General features: G+C 42.5%; 1 protein-coding gene across 39 annotated transcripts in view; it reads left to right on the top strand.

Moving 5' to 3' along the window:
- Window positions 1-15,296, top strand: part of LOC126996161 (uncharacterized) — a 49,908-nt gene extending 34,612 nt beyond the window's left edge. For 37 of the 39 annotated variants that reach the window (XM_050856499.1, XM_050856495.1, XM_050856475.1 and 34 more), the window contains 4 exons: window positions 4,389-4,564; window positions 5,105-5,171; window positions 8,583-8,685; window positions 15,221-15,296. In XM_050856499.1, the coding sequence (XP_050712456.1) occupies window positions 4,389-4,564; window positions 5,105-5,171; window positions 8,583-8,685; window positions 15,221-15,230 (356 nt within the window). In that variant the 3' untranslated portion in view covers window positions 15,231-15,296. Of the gene's footprint in view, window positions 1-4,388; window positions 4,573-5,104; window positions 5,172-8,582; window positions 8,687-15,220 lie in introns of those variants that run through there. The other 2 variants (XM_050856579.1, XM_050856657.1) reach the window with 2 other exon arrangements.
- Window positions 15,297-15,644: the final 348 nt, after the last annotated feature.

Genomic DNA, 15,644 nt, shown 5'->3' with positions numbered 1-15,644 from the left:
CTGTCTTTTGCCAGTCTGTCATATCTCTAAATACATTCAGTTATCAATATATCTGTCTTTTGCCAGTCTGTCATATCTCTAAATACATTCAGTTATCAATATATCTGTCTTTTGCCAGTCTGTCATATCTCTAAATACATTCAGTTATCAATATATCTGTCTGTCATATCTTTAAATACATTCAGTTATCAATATATCTGTCTGTCATATCTTTAAATACATTCAGTTATCAATATATCTGTCTGTCATATCTTTAAATACATTCAGTTATCAATATATCTGTCTGTCATATCTCTAAATACATTCAGTTATCAATATGTCTGTCTGTCATATCTCTAAATACATTCAGTTATCAATATATCTGTCTGTCATATCTCTAAATACATTCAGTTATCAATATATCTGTCATATCTTTAAATACATTCAGTTATCAATATGTCTGTCTGTCATATCTTTAAATACATTCAGTTATCAATATATCTGTCTCTCATATCTTTAAATACATTCAGTTATCAATATATCTGTCTGTCATATCTCTAAATACATTCAGTTATCAATATATCTGTCTCTCATATCTTTAAATACATTCAGTTATCAATATATCTGTCTGTCATATCTTTAAATACATTCAGTTATCAATATATCTGTCTGTCATATCTCTAAATACATTCAGTTATCAATATATCTGTCTGTCATATCTCTAATAAATTCATTCAGTTATCAATATATCTGTCTGCCAGTCTGTCATATCTCTAATAAATACATTCAGTTATCAATATATCTATCTTTTGCTAGTCTGTCATATCTCTAATAAATACATTCAGTTATCATCAATATATCTATCTTTTGCTAGTCTGTCATATCTCTAATAAATACATTCAGTTATCATCAATATATCTATCTATATCTGTCTTTGCAGGAAAAAAAAACCTGGAATATAAAAAAACACTCTTGGGGGGTTATTGAGTTTTATTGTTTTTTGTTTTTTATTTTCATTATGTTAAAATGTAAATGAGTTGAAAGAATCCATTACAAAGTGTTGGACTGGACTCTCCATTTCCCGGAGTAATGGTGGGAAGGCCAAAAGTCCGGGCAGGAATATACTTGTCTGGCACCCTGGGTCTGGCAGTGCCACACACCCGAGCACCACATTTAAGAAAAAGTAACAAAAACAAGTTATTTGAAAACTTCCAATACAAGTCAACCATGGACAGTGACACCTGGTGTCTGCAATTTTTTTTCAGCTCCAGGTGCTTAAGCACACTGTACTACTGTGAAGTATTTCCAATGAATGTTGTTCTATAAGAATTTAATAATGAAGAAACTGAATGATAATCCTAAGCAGCAGTTGATACCTGTGAACAGTGTCAGCAGCAGCAATGCAGTGTTTGCTGTGTTCTCTGCGGCCATTACAGGTAGTCCTCAAGTTTGGAGGTATGCAACCTACCTCACACCTACGACGACCAGGCCAATAATATTAGTAATATGTCATTAAGCAATGAGGTGACATTTTAAATATCCTGCCATGGAGTGACTTGTTTACTCATTGCTCCTGCACCCCTACAGCCCACCACTGCCCTCATGTGCTGGCAGGAGGGAGGATGGGGGTTGGTTGGGCCAGCCCTCCCAATCATTCCCCTCCATTGCCTGTGGCACTCAAGCTGTAAGCACTACTCATGATACTCTACCTATAGTTTATAGACCTACAGTCTGCTATACAAGCATAGATCCAGCAGCTGCTGGTCTGCTAGCACGTGAGGCGAGCAAGGGTGGAATGAGTCTACCCAATTATCTCCACACTACAAGTCTCAGCTGTGTTGGGTTCACCTGTTAGCCCACACAGGTGAGGAGAGAGCCAGCCTAGATAGTCAATCAGCTGAGTACAGCCAAAATGCCATTCCAGAACAACAGCTCCCTCATAAAATTTCTGCACGTAATATAAAGTTGCACAATGTGTGAACTTGATTCCCTATGAACATAATGTTTCTTAGTTGCAAAAGTAAGGTCAAAGCATGGCTGCATGAGACAACAATATACTGATATGTCCAGGCGGCAGAAACTGACCAGGGGACGGAATCTGATGGACTTGTTTTGATGCCCGGACTGGGTCAGGAAAGGCTGAACACAGCCGGGCACATGTCTTGAGGACCCAAGATTTTGTCTACTGGGAAATCCAATATCTAGGAAATTGAGGTTCAAGTGTGATTTAGAGTGAAAAGATTATTATAAAGTGAAGAGCAGACACTTGATCCAAGGTGCAGGCTGGTCTGTGTTAATTTATACTCTACAGAAAATGACCTTTTGCTTCCCTAAACATGACACCAATTTTGACTGATTTATTTTTTAATATGAAGAATAAAAATGATAAAAACAACAATACAAAAAGTCAGTAAAACCCAACATAAGGCGGTGGGTCGGGTTTAAAAGGAAGAATCATTCCCAAGCTTGTTTATATCAACACATCAACCAGAACATAGACTCAGGAGGCCACCAACATATACATAAATTAAAAGAAAACATGTTCTTTTAGGGAAATTTTAACTGATTTCCTTTTTTTATGGGGGGGAAGGGGAAGGGGGGTGTTATGCCAACCCGGATATTTTTCAGTCCATCTCTGTCTATCAATATCTATCTATGGTTCTATATTTAATTATGTTCTTCATGTATCCATCTGTCTGTGTATTGATGAATGAATGCATCCATTTATATTATTTTTGTATCTGTATCCATTGTTGTAATGTTGCAACCATTTTTACTAGTACAAGAACTTCTCTACTCCATAAATATTACCTTTCTCAAGCCATTTTGTTCACTGGAAAGCTTCACTCACCATGGATTTGTTTAACCCTTTCAAATGAAGCTGCTTTTTACTCTTCTCTCCAGAGTGAGCGACAACCTCCTGACTGAGCTGGTCCAGGAGGTGGTGGTCCTGCAATGCCTATGAGCAATGGGACAACAACCAAATCCCTGGCCACAGCTGCGCTACCTCACCTCCCACACAACAGAGGAGGACGTGCTAGTGTGAGTGTCCATTGTAGAAGCATAATTAATTTTCTTCCTATTTGTAAGGAAAGAGAACAACCAAGTGCCAAATCATCAAAAAGGAAGATAAAGATAAAGTTGAATTGTCACAACATGCTCCCGAACAGACAGGAGGAGTTGCCAAAGAATCGTTACACATTAAAGTTCCAGACATGTTGATGCTTCCATCCTGAGAGAGTGTAAGCTATAAGAGAAACAATAGTAAGAAGGTTGGTCCAGGGTTTACTGATGAAGGTGCTGATCAGGAGTACCATGAACAGCACGGCTGATTTTGAATGGAAAGTTGCGTGTGAGTTGGTCGGGTCACAGCCAAACTAGTCTTTCGTACCTGTTTCCTTAGTGCCATTTCCATGTCTTTCTGAGTGTCAATAAGTACCAGGACAGCAAAATGGGATGTTTAGTGCCTGACGGGACAGCTTGGTGGGGTAACAAGAGGCGTGATGCGTCTGCCTCCCTTCAAAGCATCTCTGCATTGCTTTAAGAATATTCTGCAAGTTTAAAGCTGATGAAGGAAGACGTACAGCAGCTATAGTCACCATACACTAGGCTGAAGCCCCTGTCCATAGCTAAGGGAGCTGATTGCTTAGATGAAAGGAGGGTAGGCCTTGGTGAGGGAGGGGGCAGGGCATCTGGAGCAATTCAATATGCAAAGTTTGAGTGTCTGGTGCAGTAGTAAGAAGCATGATGTCTGTTTCCTCCACTCACAGCTCACTTGGGGCCCTGGAGCTGGAGAACACAAAGGAAGAACAAACAACAGCAGACCTGATGGTTCTTATGAGGCTGTTTGTGACAAGCTACACTAACTATCTAATCAGAGGTGGAAGATGAAGGAGAGCAAGATGAAGAAGCGTCTCTCAGCCCTTCCTCTTGGGTGCCGGCTTTGTCAAACTCTTCATGGAAATTTGGTACGTAGTAGTAGGGCTCATGTTAGCTGGTGATGCAGGGGATGAAAAGTGTGGTGTGTAAGACATGCTTCACACCTTGACTGCTGAAGGCCAACAAGTGGAAGAATACCTTCATTAACCTGACCTAGCCATTGCTTCCTTCAGATAGGAGCCTTTCCATATGACAGGTTTTCCTTTTCCTGTACAGATATTTTGAATTAGTTTTCTCTGATTGGTTTCAGAATATCCTTAACAACAAATGTCACCAAAATTATATGCTCCTGCAGTGTTGGGTCACTGTTAGATGCACAAGAGTGTACTGAAGGTCTAACATGTGTGTGTAAGCTTACTTGAGGTACTGTGTACATACACAATAGTAAATTTTTGGGAAAAAAAATCATTATTTTTGGATATATTATTACTGAATAATCTACTCTGCTATTCTCCTGACCTCTGACTCAGCACTGACCTCATCATGGCAGAGACTGGGCATGCACAAGGCGACCCATTGTAGTAGCAGTGTTGTGTTCCCCAGTGACCTGCCGACCACTGTGCTGCTGATCAAGCTTGTGGAGGAGGGAGACAGTGCGATGGGCACAGTCATGCTGCTCAACTTTCTCAATGCTTGGAAGGTCCAGGTGAGGAGGTAAACAGAAGCTTGGTCTTCCTCCTTCCATGCTCTTGTCAGCTGCTGTCTAGTTTTTCTTGGCTGAATTCTTCATAAACCAGTTTACTGTAAAAACTCTACTTATTTGTTTCGTAAAGTTGTATATTTTTACTTATTTGTTTAATATATATTTAAGGATTTATATATTTATATATGTCAGCTGCTGTCTAGTTTTTCTTGGCTGAATTCTTCATAAACCAGTTTACTGTAAAAACTCTACTTATTTGTTTCATAAAGTTGTATATTTTTACTTATTTGTTTAATATATATTTAAGGATTTATATATTTATATATGTCAGCTGCTGTCTAGTTTTTCTTGGCTGAATTCTTCATAAACCAGTTTACTGTAAAAACTCTACTTATTTGTTTCATAAAGTTGTATATTTTTACTTATTTGTTCAATATAAATTTAAAGATTTATATATTTCCTTTCACGGCTTGAATCAGGAATTGGGATCAAGAATAATTAAGAGAGTGATGGCACTATTCTTATAAGCTTTTTTTTTTCCAGGAGCAAGCTGCAACATGGATGAAGCCTTTTCTTGGAAAAATATGTTTTGGAGCCCAACACCACAGAGGTTGTCAAGAGTGAAATTTTTATATTCAAAAGTGAGAAAGATTTTGTGTTTGCTCCGTTTTCAAGTAGCCACTGCACAGTGTTCACTTTCTTGCAGAGTGTTTAACCTTTAAACACATCCGGGGGTCGGATCGGACCCCACTATATTTTCTCAATGGTAACACAGCCGCCTCATTGGCGCCAGACAGCTGTGATGCCTGATAGCTTTTTTGTTCTCTTTGATGTTGTCGATGTTGTGTGCATGCAGCTCTCGCTCTTTCCTGTCCAGTGTAGAAGCGATTGGTGCCCGTTTCGACCCCATGTATGTGTATACGTAAAACAACGTTGTATTACATGAGTCACCCCCCCCAAAAAAAAAATATATATATATATATATATATATATATATATATATATATATATATATATATATATATATATATATATATATATATATATATATATATATATATATATATATATATATATATATATATATATATATATATATATATATATATATATATATATATATATATATATATATATATATATATATATATATATATATATATATATATATATATATATATATATATATATATATATATATATATATATATATATATATATATATATATATATATATATGTATATTTATATATATAACGGGCGCTGACCGTTCAAAATGTACATTCCCAATAAGCCTGCCAAGTATGGACTGAAACTTGTCCTTATAGCTGACAACACAAGGGAGTACCTATTGGGGCCAAAACTGTACTTGGGGAAGGGAGATCCACCAGCTCAAGGAAACCTGGGCCTGGGACACTGCCTGACGAAGGAGCTGACTCCGTAGACCATATCATAACACCAACAGGAACGTAACTGTGGAGAACTGGTTCACCTCAGTTCCCCTTGCAATCCTTCATATCCACCGTCTGCAACATCCCCATCGATGTTCAGCGTCTTAATGGAGCAATGGAGCAGGCGGTGTTGTTCAATATCAGCTCCTGCATAGTACGGTGCAGGAAGTGTCCTCCGCGGAATGATGTTAGGAAAAGCCGCAGTGTGTGCTTTACTTGTATAAGGAGGCTCTCTGCAAATTACTCAAATGTAAGTAAGAATTTTCTATGAATTGCAACTGTACCAATGTACATTTGTACAAAAATGATCCAGACTTTTTTTTTGCACTAATAAAATATCAACTTTTTTGATAGCTTGCCTCAGAACTAGCAGTGGTGCCAGAATGTTAGGGGTACATCAGCTGCATCCCACACTCCCAGGCTGTACTTGGGACACGCTACATGGGAGTACTTGCATGGGAGGGCCTGATACAAAATGTATTGTGAACAGGTGTATTATTTTTCATGAGTTTTGGAGATTTTGGGGGCTATCCAATCTAATACTTACTTATCAATCTTTACATATATTTGTTTCTCCAGAAACAGGATTAAGTTTGCCATTGCCCATGCTGCTTTTAGTTTGAATAAAATACAATTAGAAGTATTTTTTTCATATTTTAAAAGTTGGGGTCCGCAAGAACCCCCACATGTGTTGGTGTATAATTTAATAGGTTATGTGTTTAAGGGTTAAATATATTCAAGGGATTTTTGCCACGTACAGAAACCACGCAATTTCACTCAGTCTTCATAGCAGGGAGGGTGGGGGGGGGTCGAGAGGGGTGAAGCCCCCCCACCCCATTAGAAGGTTATGTAAAGTTAGGTTGGAGTAGTTTAAATATATTGGACACACGGTGTAAGGTGTCAGAAATATGCAGCGCGGGACGTGTAACCGCAGTCAGTTGATTGTTAAGGAAAGTCCCGCCTGTCTGATGTGGTCTCTAGTTTTATGGATCAAACCTGTCAGTATGAAGTACATGTAACCATCACACTCCGAGAATCATCTATTCTCATCACTGCGTTTATACATCAGTGATAACTGATTGCTGTCCAGTCGAGTACGAAAAACAATACACGGATCAGTATAACACATTATAATACACCGTCAGGTGTCCGACTGCTTGACATACATACAAGTACAACATGTGGAGCACTATAACACGTAAGAACACAACTTCAACGGACCTTACACCGTCAGGGTCTATAAACACCTCGGGCTCTCGGTCGTTCGTCCGCCTCAACGTCTTCCCTGCATCAACTTCCTTAACCTCCCTCCTGTGTGGGACACACTCATGGCTCTGAACAAGGACGCCTTCAGACGACTGTAGGCCGGCCTGATGGATTTGGTGACCTCTCTGACCGTACTGTCATAACATTCCCGACGACAAATGGCCTTTGCGATAGTAAACCTCTCCCTTATTCCTTCCTCTCCACTCTTCCACCTCTCTCCACTTCTCACCCTCTCTCATTTTCCTCTATTTCCTCACATCGCCAAACGGCGATAACAGGACGGGAAGTTTCCCTAAACTTTCGGGAGTAGGGAATTTTCCCCATTTTAGGGAGGGGGAGGCGGACCTCTTGTAAAGAATTACCTGCATTAGTTTAGTTTAGGTTATGACACATTAGATTTGGTACCTCACCTGTCCGCTGCGATAGGCACGGATTTTTCCTTCACTGGTAGCCTGGTAACCTGTACTACCAGGTCTTTCTCTGCCTCTGTGGTGGATAGTGGAGTGTTTCCCATGTGGTATTGGTGTGCTGGATATCCCTTCACTGGTAGCCTGGTAACATACACTCCCAGGTCTTTCTCTGCCTCTGTGGTGGATAGTGGAGTGTTTTGCCATGTGGTATTGGTGTGCTGGATATCCCTTCACTGGTAGCCTGGTAACATACACTCCCAGGTCTTTCTCTGCCTCTGTGGTGGATAGTGGAGTGTTTCCCATGTGGTATTGGTGTGCTGGATATCCCTTCACTGGTAGCCTGGTAACATACACTCCCAGGTCTTTCTCTGCCTCTGTGGTGGATAGTGGAGTGTTTCCCATGTGGTATTGGTGTGCTGGATATCCCTTCACTGGTAGCCTGGTAACATACACTCCCAGGTCTTTCTCGGCCTCTGTGGTGGATAGTGGAGTGTTTCCCATGTGGTATTGGTGTGCTGGATATCCCTTCACTGGTAGCCTGGTAACATACACTCCCAGGTCTTTCTCTGTGGTGGATAGTGGAGTGTTTCCCATGTGGTATTGGTGTGCTGGATATCCCTTCACTGGTAGCCTGGTAACATACACTCCCAGGTCTTTCTCTGCCTCTGTGGTGGACAGTGGAGTGCTTCCCATGTGGTATTGGTGTGCTGGATATCCCCTCCCAAGGTGCAGGACTTTACATTTTTCTTCCGTGAATTGTAGCAGGCACTTTTTGTTCCACTCCTGCAGCTTGGTGATGTATTCTTGTAGGAAGTCAACAGTCATGGGGTTATGAACACCCAAATTCTTTATTTTTTCGGAGGCAAAATCACTCCCAAGCTTCCCTTTCCGTAGGAGCTGACCAGCCGCCCCGGAGAGCCCAGCGACCACACCCTGCAAGACAGCCTGCTCATCCTGGGACACACACAGCCTCACCCTTCAGGCAGGAGACTGACGGGTAGGTCACACCTGGAGAGAGAGAGAGAGAGAGAGAGAGAGAGAGAGAGAGAGAGAGAGAGAGAGAGAGAGAGAGAGAGAGAGAGAGAGAGAGAGAAATAGTGAAGATGTGTAACAATTGGCTTTTGAAATAATGCATAATTCCCTTCCCTTCCCTTCCCTTCCTTTCCCTTCCCTTCCTTTCCCTTCCCTTCCTTTCCCTTCCCTTCCTTTCCCTTCCTTTCCCTCCCCATCCTTTCCCTTCCCATCCCTTCCCTTCCCATCCCTTCCCTTCCTTCCTTTCCCTTCCCTTCCTTTCCTCCCTTCCCTTCCTTTCCTCTCCCTTCCTTCCCATCCTTTCCTTCCCATCCTTTCCCTTCCCATCCTTCTCTTCCCTTCCCTTCCCTTCCTTTTCCTTCCCTTCCCTTCCCATCCCTTCCCTTCCTTTCCCTCCCCTTCCCTTCCCATCCTTTCCCTTCCCATCCTTTCCCTTCCCATCCTTTCCCTTCCCATCCCTTCCCATCCCTTCCCTTCCCTTCCTTTCCCTTCCCATCCCTTCCCTTCCCTTCCCATCCCTTCCCTTCCCTTTCTTTCCCATCCCTTCCCTTCCCTTCCTTTGCATGGCATGTGGGGTGAATTCCAACCATGGGTGTGTGGCAGGGTGGGCATGGGGGGTGAATTCCAACCATGGGTGTGTGGCAGGGTGGGCATGGGGGGTTAATTCCAACCATGGGTGTGTGGCCGGGTGGGCTGGTGGGGTGAATTCCACCCATGGGTGTGTGGCAGGGCGGGCATGGGGGGTGAATTCCAACCATGGGTGTGTGGCAGGGTGGGCATGGGGGTGAATTCCAACCATGGGTGTGTGGCAGGGCGGGCATGGGGGTGAATTCCAACCATGGGTGTGTGGCAGGTGGGCATGGGGTGAATTCCAACCATGGGTGTGTGGCAGGGTGGGCATGAGGGTGAATTCCAACCATGGGTGTGTGGCAGGTGGGCATGGGGGTGAATTCCAACCATGGGTGTGTGGCAGGTGGGCCCCTCTCTCTTCTCTTCTTCTCTCTCTCTCTCTCTCTCTCTCTCCTTCCATTCTCTCACGGCCTTTGGGAGTGCGGGGAATACAGCGGCAAACAGGAAATGTTTTTCAGTTATGTGGGTTGAAAAATACCCTAGATGTAGGGAAATTCTTTACATTTATCTTGATGTAGGGAAATTCCATACATTCAGCCATCGTTTGCCATGTATGGAAACCACACAATATCACTCAGTCTCCATAGAAGAGGGAGGGGGGGGTGAAGCCCCCAACCATTGTTGTCTCATTACCCTGCATGCTCTCCACACCTCCTTTACCCCATTTTGCTTAGGCTTACACAACTGCTTTGTAGCCCATACTTTAAAAAAATGTGTTAATATATTTGTATGTGGTATATTATGCAGGGAACTGTTGACTAAAAGGACGGATTCAGCGGCCCTCGTCTAAAGCCTAATGCAATGGCTAGAATTATACTTAGAAATTTTTTTTTTGGCCACCTTTGTCTGCTGATTACCCCACAAAAAAGACCAAATTACCCCACTTGGGGGTAATTTACCCCAGACACCTGCGGGCCCCATTACAAGGTTACATAAAGTTAGGTTTGAGTAGTTTAAATATATTTGAGGGATTCTTTGCCACATATGGACACATCGCAATTTCACTCAGTGTCCATAGAAAAGGGGGGGTGGAGAGGGGTGAAGCCCCCCCATTATAAGGTTAGGTAAAGTTAGGGTGGAGTAGTTTAGATATATTTGAGGAATTTTTTGCCACGTACGGAAATCTCGCACTTTCACTCAGTCTTTATTGCAGAGAGGGGGCCGAGAGGGGTGAAGCCCCCCCAGTTAGAAGGTCATGTAAAGTTAGGTTGGAGTAGTTTGAATGGTAAATCTTGGGAATAGCGGCTCCCTAGGTGGTGAGCGTTTAGGGCACGGTGTGGTGGTAATTGCAACATTTCCAGCAGGTACGACGGGGTTTTGACAAGCGGACAGGCGTGTTTATGTCACAAGGGTGTATATTTCCACGCTGGCCTCACAATTTCTTCCAAGTCGATGGGCGATGAGACTGCAAGCTCCAGGGTGAAGAAAGGGAAGAGCCCGCGTGGAAATATACACCCTTGTGACATAAACACGCCTGTCCACTTGTCAAAACCCCGTCGTACGTGCTGGAAATGTTGTAATTACCACAACAGCGTGCCCTAAACGCGCACCCACTTGGAGCCGCTACTCCCAAGATTTACCGTTTGAATATATTAGAGAGATTTTTTGCCACGTTCAAAAACCTTGTTACTTCACTCAGTGTTTATAGCAGAGGGGGGGTCGAGAGGGGTGAAGCCCCCCGTTGGAAGGTTATGTAAGGTTAGGTTTGAGTAGTTAAAATATATTTGAGGGATGTTTTGCCACATACGGAAACCTCGCAATTTCACTCATTGTCCATAGAAGAGGGGGGGGTCGAGAGGGGTGAAGCCCCCGTTAGAAGGTTATGTAAGGTTAGGTTGGGTAGTATAACCTGGTAGCAGCGACGGGCCAAATTTGTGGCTTTACCGTGTAGCAGCGACGGGCCAAATTTGTGCCATGATATAAACCCCCAAAACAGATGATACATAAACTGATCACAAATGCTTTGATATATACGTATTATGAAATGGTTTGTATGAGGGGTGATTTTTTCTCATTTTTCTCGCTTGGAGGGACCATTAAGAAACATGATCCCCGCTGCTACCGGGTTAAATATATTCAAGAGATTTTTTGCCACGTACGGTGTTGTGTTTGTGGCCTAGCAGCATTTGGTTACTGGTCACAGCACCAGTGCACACCTGTAATAGGTGTAGCTTGTAGTAACTGGTTATATCCCATCCTCGTGGACGTGTCCGTGGTGTCAGTCTAGAGGATACGTGTGGAGGCACTTAATATTTATTGACAACTCTACATTGCTCCTTGAGTCTCAGCGCCCTCGTCTGAGAGGAATCCTCTCCAAGCTACATACATGTAGCTCAAACTTACAATACAATCCTATTGCAGAAACATACAAAACTATAATGGTATTAAATCTCCTATAAGGGATTTGGATTCCCTGTTATTATAGAGTTACTTTTTGGGGCGCCTACAAAGAAAACTTAACAGTAATGTATAACTTATAAATACTTCTTACTCTATTCTTAATCTACTTACGTATCAAACGGAAACTGCACAATTTCACTCAGTCTTTCTAGCAAAGGGTGGTCGAGAGGGGTGAAGCCCCCAATTAAAAGGTTATGTAAAGTTAGGTTGGAGTAGTTTGAATATATTTGAGGGATTTTTTGCCACGTACGAAAACCACGCAATTTCACTCAGTGTCCATAGAAGGGGGGGGAGGGGTCGAGAGGAGTGAATCCCCCCATTATAAGGTTATGTAAAGTTAGGTTGGAATAATTTAAATATATTCAAGGGATTTTTTGCCACGTACAGAAACACGCAATTTCCCTCAGTGTCCTTAGCAGAGTGTTTTTACCAAGTACAGCTTGATCTTGGCGAGTCAGTGCCTTGACCCAGTGTTATATGTGTTCTCAATAGTATGCCATTTTAAATTTGCTCCTGTGTTTACAAAACTTTACCATATTGAGTATAGTAATTCCTATGTGGTCAATAAAGTGGGTCTCAGTTTTTGTCTTTAAGCCTACATGCATTAACCCAGTAGCAGTGGTGGGCCAAATTTGTGTCTTTACCGTGTAGCAGTGACGGGCCAAATTTGTGTCTTTACCGTGTAGCAGTGACGGGCCAAATTTGTGTCTTTACCGTGTAGCAGTGACGGGCCAAATTTGTGTCTACCGTGTAGCAGTGACGGGCCAAATTTGTGTCTTTACCGTGTAGCAGTGACGGGCCAAATTTGTGTCTTTACCGTGTAGCAGTGACGGGCCAAATTTGTGTCTTTACCGTGTAGCAGTGACGGGCCAAATTTGTGTCTTTACCGTGTAGCAGTGACGGGCCAAATTTGTGTCTTTACCGTGTAGCAGTGACGGGCCAAATTTGTGGCTTTACCGTGTAGCAGTGACGGGCCAAATTTGTGGCTTTACCGTGTAGCAGCGACGGGCCAAATTTGTGCCATGATATAAACCCCAAAAATAGATGATACATAAACTGATCACAAATGCTTTGATATATACGTATTATGAAATGGTTTGTATGAGGGGTGATTTTTTCTCGCTAGGAGGGACCATTAAGAAACATGATCCCCGCTGCTACCGGGTTAAATATATTCAAGGGATTTTTTGCCACGTACGGTGTTGTGTTTGTGGCCTAACAGCATTTGGTTACTGGTCACAGCACCAGTGCACACCTGTAATAGGTGTAGCTTGTAGTAACTGGTTATATCCCATCCTCGTGGACGTGTCCGTGGTGTCAGTCTGGAGGATACGTGTGGAGGCACTTAATATTTATTGACAACTCTACATTGCTCCTTGAGTCTCAGCGCCCTCGTCTGAGAGGAATCCTCTCCAAGCTACATACATATTGCTCAAACTTACAATACAATCCTATTGCAGAAACATACAAAACTATAATGGTATTAAATCTCCTATAAGGGATTTGGATTCCCTGTTATTATTGAGTTACTTTTTGGGGCGCCTACAAAGAAAACTTAACAGTACTGTATAACTTATAAATACTCCTTACTCTATTCTTAATCTACTTACGTATCAAACAGAAACTGCACAATTTCACTCAGTCTTTCTAGCAAAGGGTGGTCGAGAGGGGTGAAGCCCCCAATTAAAAGGTTATGTAAAGTTAGGTTGGAGTAGTTTGAATATATTTGAGGGATTTTTTGCCACGTACGAAAACCATGCAATTTCACTCAGTGTCCATAGAAGGGGGGGGGGGGGGGCGAGAGGAGTGAATCCCCCCATTATAAGGTTATGTAAAGCTAGGTTGGAATAATTTAAATATATTCAAGGGATTTTTTGCCACGTACAGAAACGGGCAATTTCACTCAGTGTCCTTAGCAGAGTGTTTTTACCAAGTACAGCTTGATCTTGGCGAGTCAGTGCCTTGACCCAGTGTTATATGTGTTCTCATTAGTATGCCATTTTAAATTTGCTCCTGTGTTTACAAAACTTTATCATGTACAGTATAGTAATTCCTATGTGGTCAATAAAGTGGGTCTTATTTTTTGTCTTTAAGCCTACATGCATTAACCCGGTAGCAGTGACGGGCCAAATTTGTGTCTTTACCGTGTATCAGTGACGGGCTAAATTTGTGGCTTTACCGTGTAGCAGTGATGGGCCAAATTTGTGTCTTTACCGTGTAGCAGTGACGGGCCAAATTTGTGGCTTTACCATGTAGCAGTGACAGGCTAAATTTGTGGCTTTCCCGTGTAGCAGTGACCGGCCAAATTTTTGGCTTTACCGTGTAGCAGCGACGGACCAAATTTGTGTCTTTACCATGTAGCAGTGACGGGCTAAATTTGTGGCTTTACCTTGTAGCAGTGACGGGCCAAATTCGTGGCTTTACCGTGTGGCAGTGACGGGCCAAATATGTGGCTTTACCGTGTAGCAGTGACGGGCCAAATTTGTGGCTTTACCGTGTAGCAGTGATGGGCTAAATTTGTGGCTTTACCGTGTAGCAGTGACAGGCTAAATTCGTGGCTTTACCGTGTGGCAGTGACGGGCCAAATATGTGGCTTTACCGTGTAGCAGTGACGGGCCAAATTTGTGGCTTTACCGTGTAGCAGTGATGGGCCAAATTTGTGGCTTTACCGTGTAGCAGTGACAGGCTAAATTCGTATTTTACCGTGTGGCAGTGACGGGCCAAATATGTGGCTTTACCGTGTAGCAGTGACGGGCCAAATTTGTGGCTTTACCGTGTAGCAGTGATGGGCCAAATTTGTGGCTTTACCGTGTAGCAGTGACGGGCCAAATTTGTGGCTTTACCATGTGGCAGCGACGGGCCAAATTTGTGCCATGATATAAGCCCCTCAAAATAGATGATACATAAACTGATCACAAATGCTTTGATATATATTATGAAGTGCTTTGTGTGAGTGATGGTTTTTTCTCATTTTTCTCGCTCTGAGGGACCAATAAGAAACATGATCCCGGGTTAAGAATACAATTTGTTGACAAGGAATCTATATTGTTCTTGGTTTAGAATGATATAATTTATCAGAATTGGTAGCCTCATTTTTGTACCCTTGATATCAATTCCAGTACTAGTGAAGTAGCTAGTATCAGAGTCCAGCTAAGCCAGTGCTCCTTCCTCATCCAGAATAACATTAGATTAGTGTATTGTATCCACAAACACTTTCCTCCCCAGTGTTGTTACCTTTAAGTTTTTCTTCGTGGGTGTCTTTAATATTCCATCTCATAAAATGTTTAGTACTTTCTCCATAAATGGAATGGTAGTGACTTTCGTCTGTTGAATGCTAACGTAGGCGATCTTTCAGTAAATTAGCAACGATCAAGTTTTTTATCCATCAACTTGAAGCAACCAATTTACCAATCATTTGTTGTGTTCTTCATTGAATTCACTGAACTTGCTCCTCTTCTTGCATTTTGCAGCCAACAGTGAGTGCCGGGCAGCTGACGGTGGACCTGGTGATTACCTGTGAGAAGGTGAGGCAGTATCTGAAGCACACTCACACACACACACACACACACACACACACACACACACACACACACACACACACACACACACACACACACATGCATGCAAGCATACACTTAGCTTGAAACATTCCATGTACCTCCTGTGGTGAACTCACACCTTTGCCCTGTCTTCACACATGACTTGTTTATATCATGCTTTAAACCCATTATTGGTCTAATGTTTTAGTTAGTCCTTGGATGTAAGGCAAGTCTTGCTCAGCTCAGTGACATTGCACTGAAGAATGAGGCTTGTCCCTTGTTTGCTTGTGTCTCATACTCCATAAATCAGGAACTTGAGAAGCTGCTTCCAGTCTTGTCTCAGGTGACTGAGTTC

This window comes from Eriocheir sinensis, chromosome 1 (genome assembly GCF_024679095.1).
Source record: "Eriocheir sinensis breed Jianghai 21 chromosome 1, ASM2467909v1, whole genome shotgun sequence".
NCBI lineage: Eukaryota > Metazoa > Arthropoda > Malacostraca > Decapoda > Varunidae > Eriocheir > Eriocheir sinensis.
The sequence above is the reverse complement of the archived record's forward strand: the minus strand, read 5'-3'. Positions and strand labels throughout refer to the sequence as shown.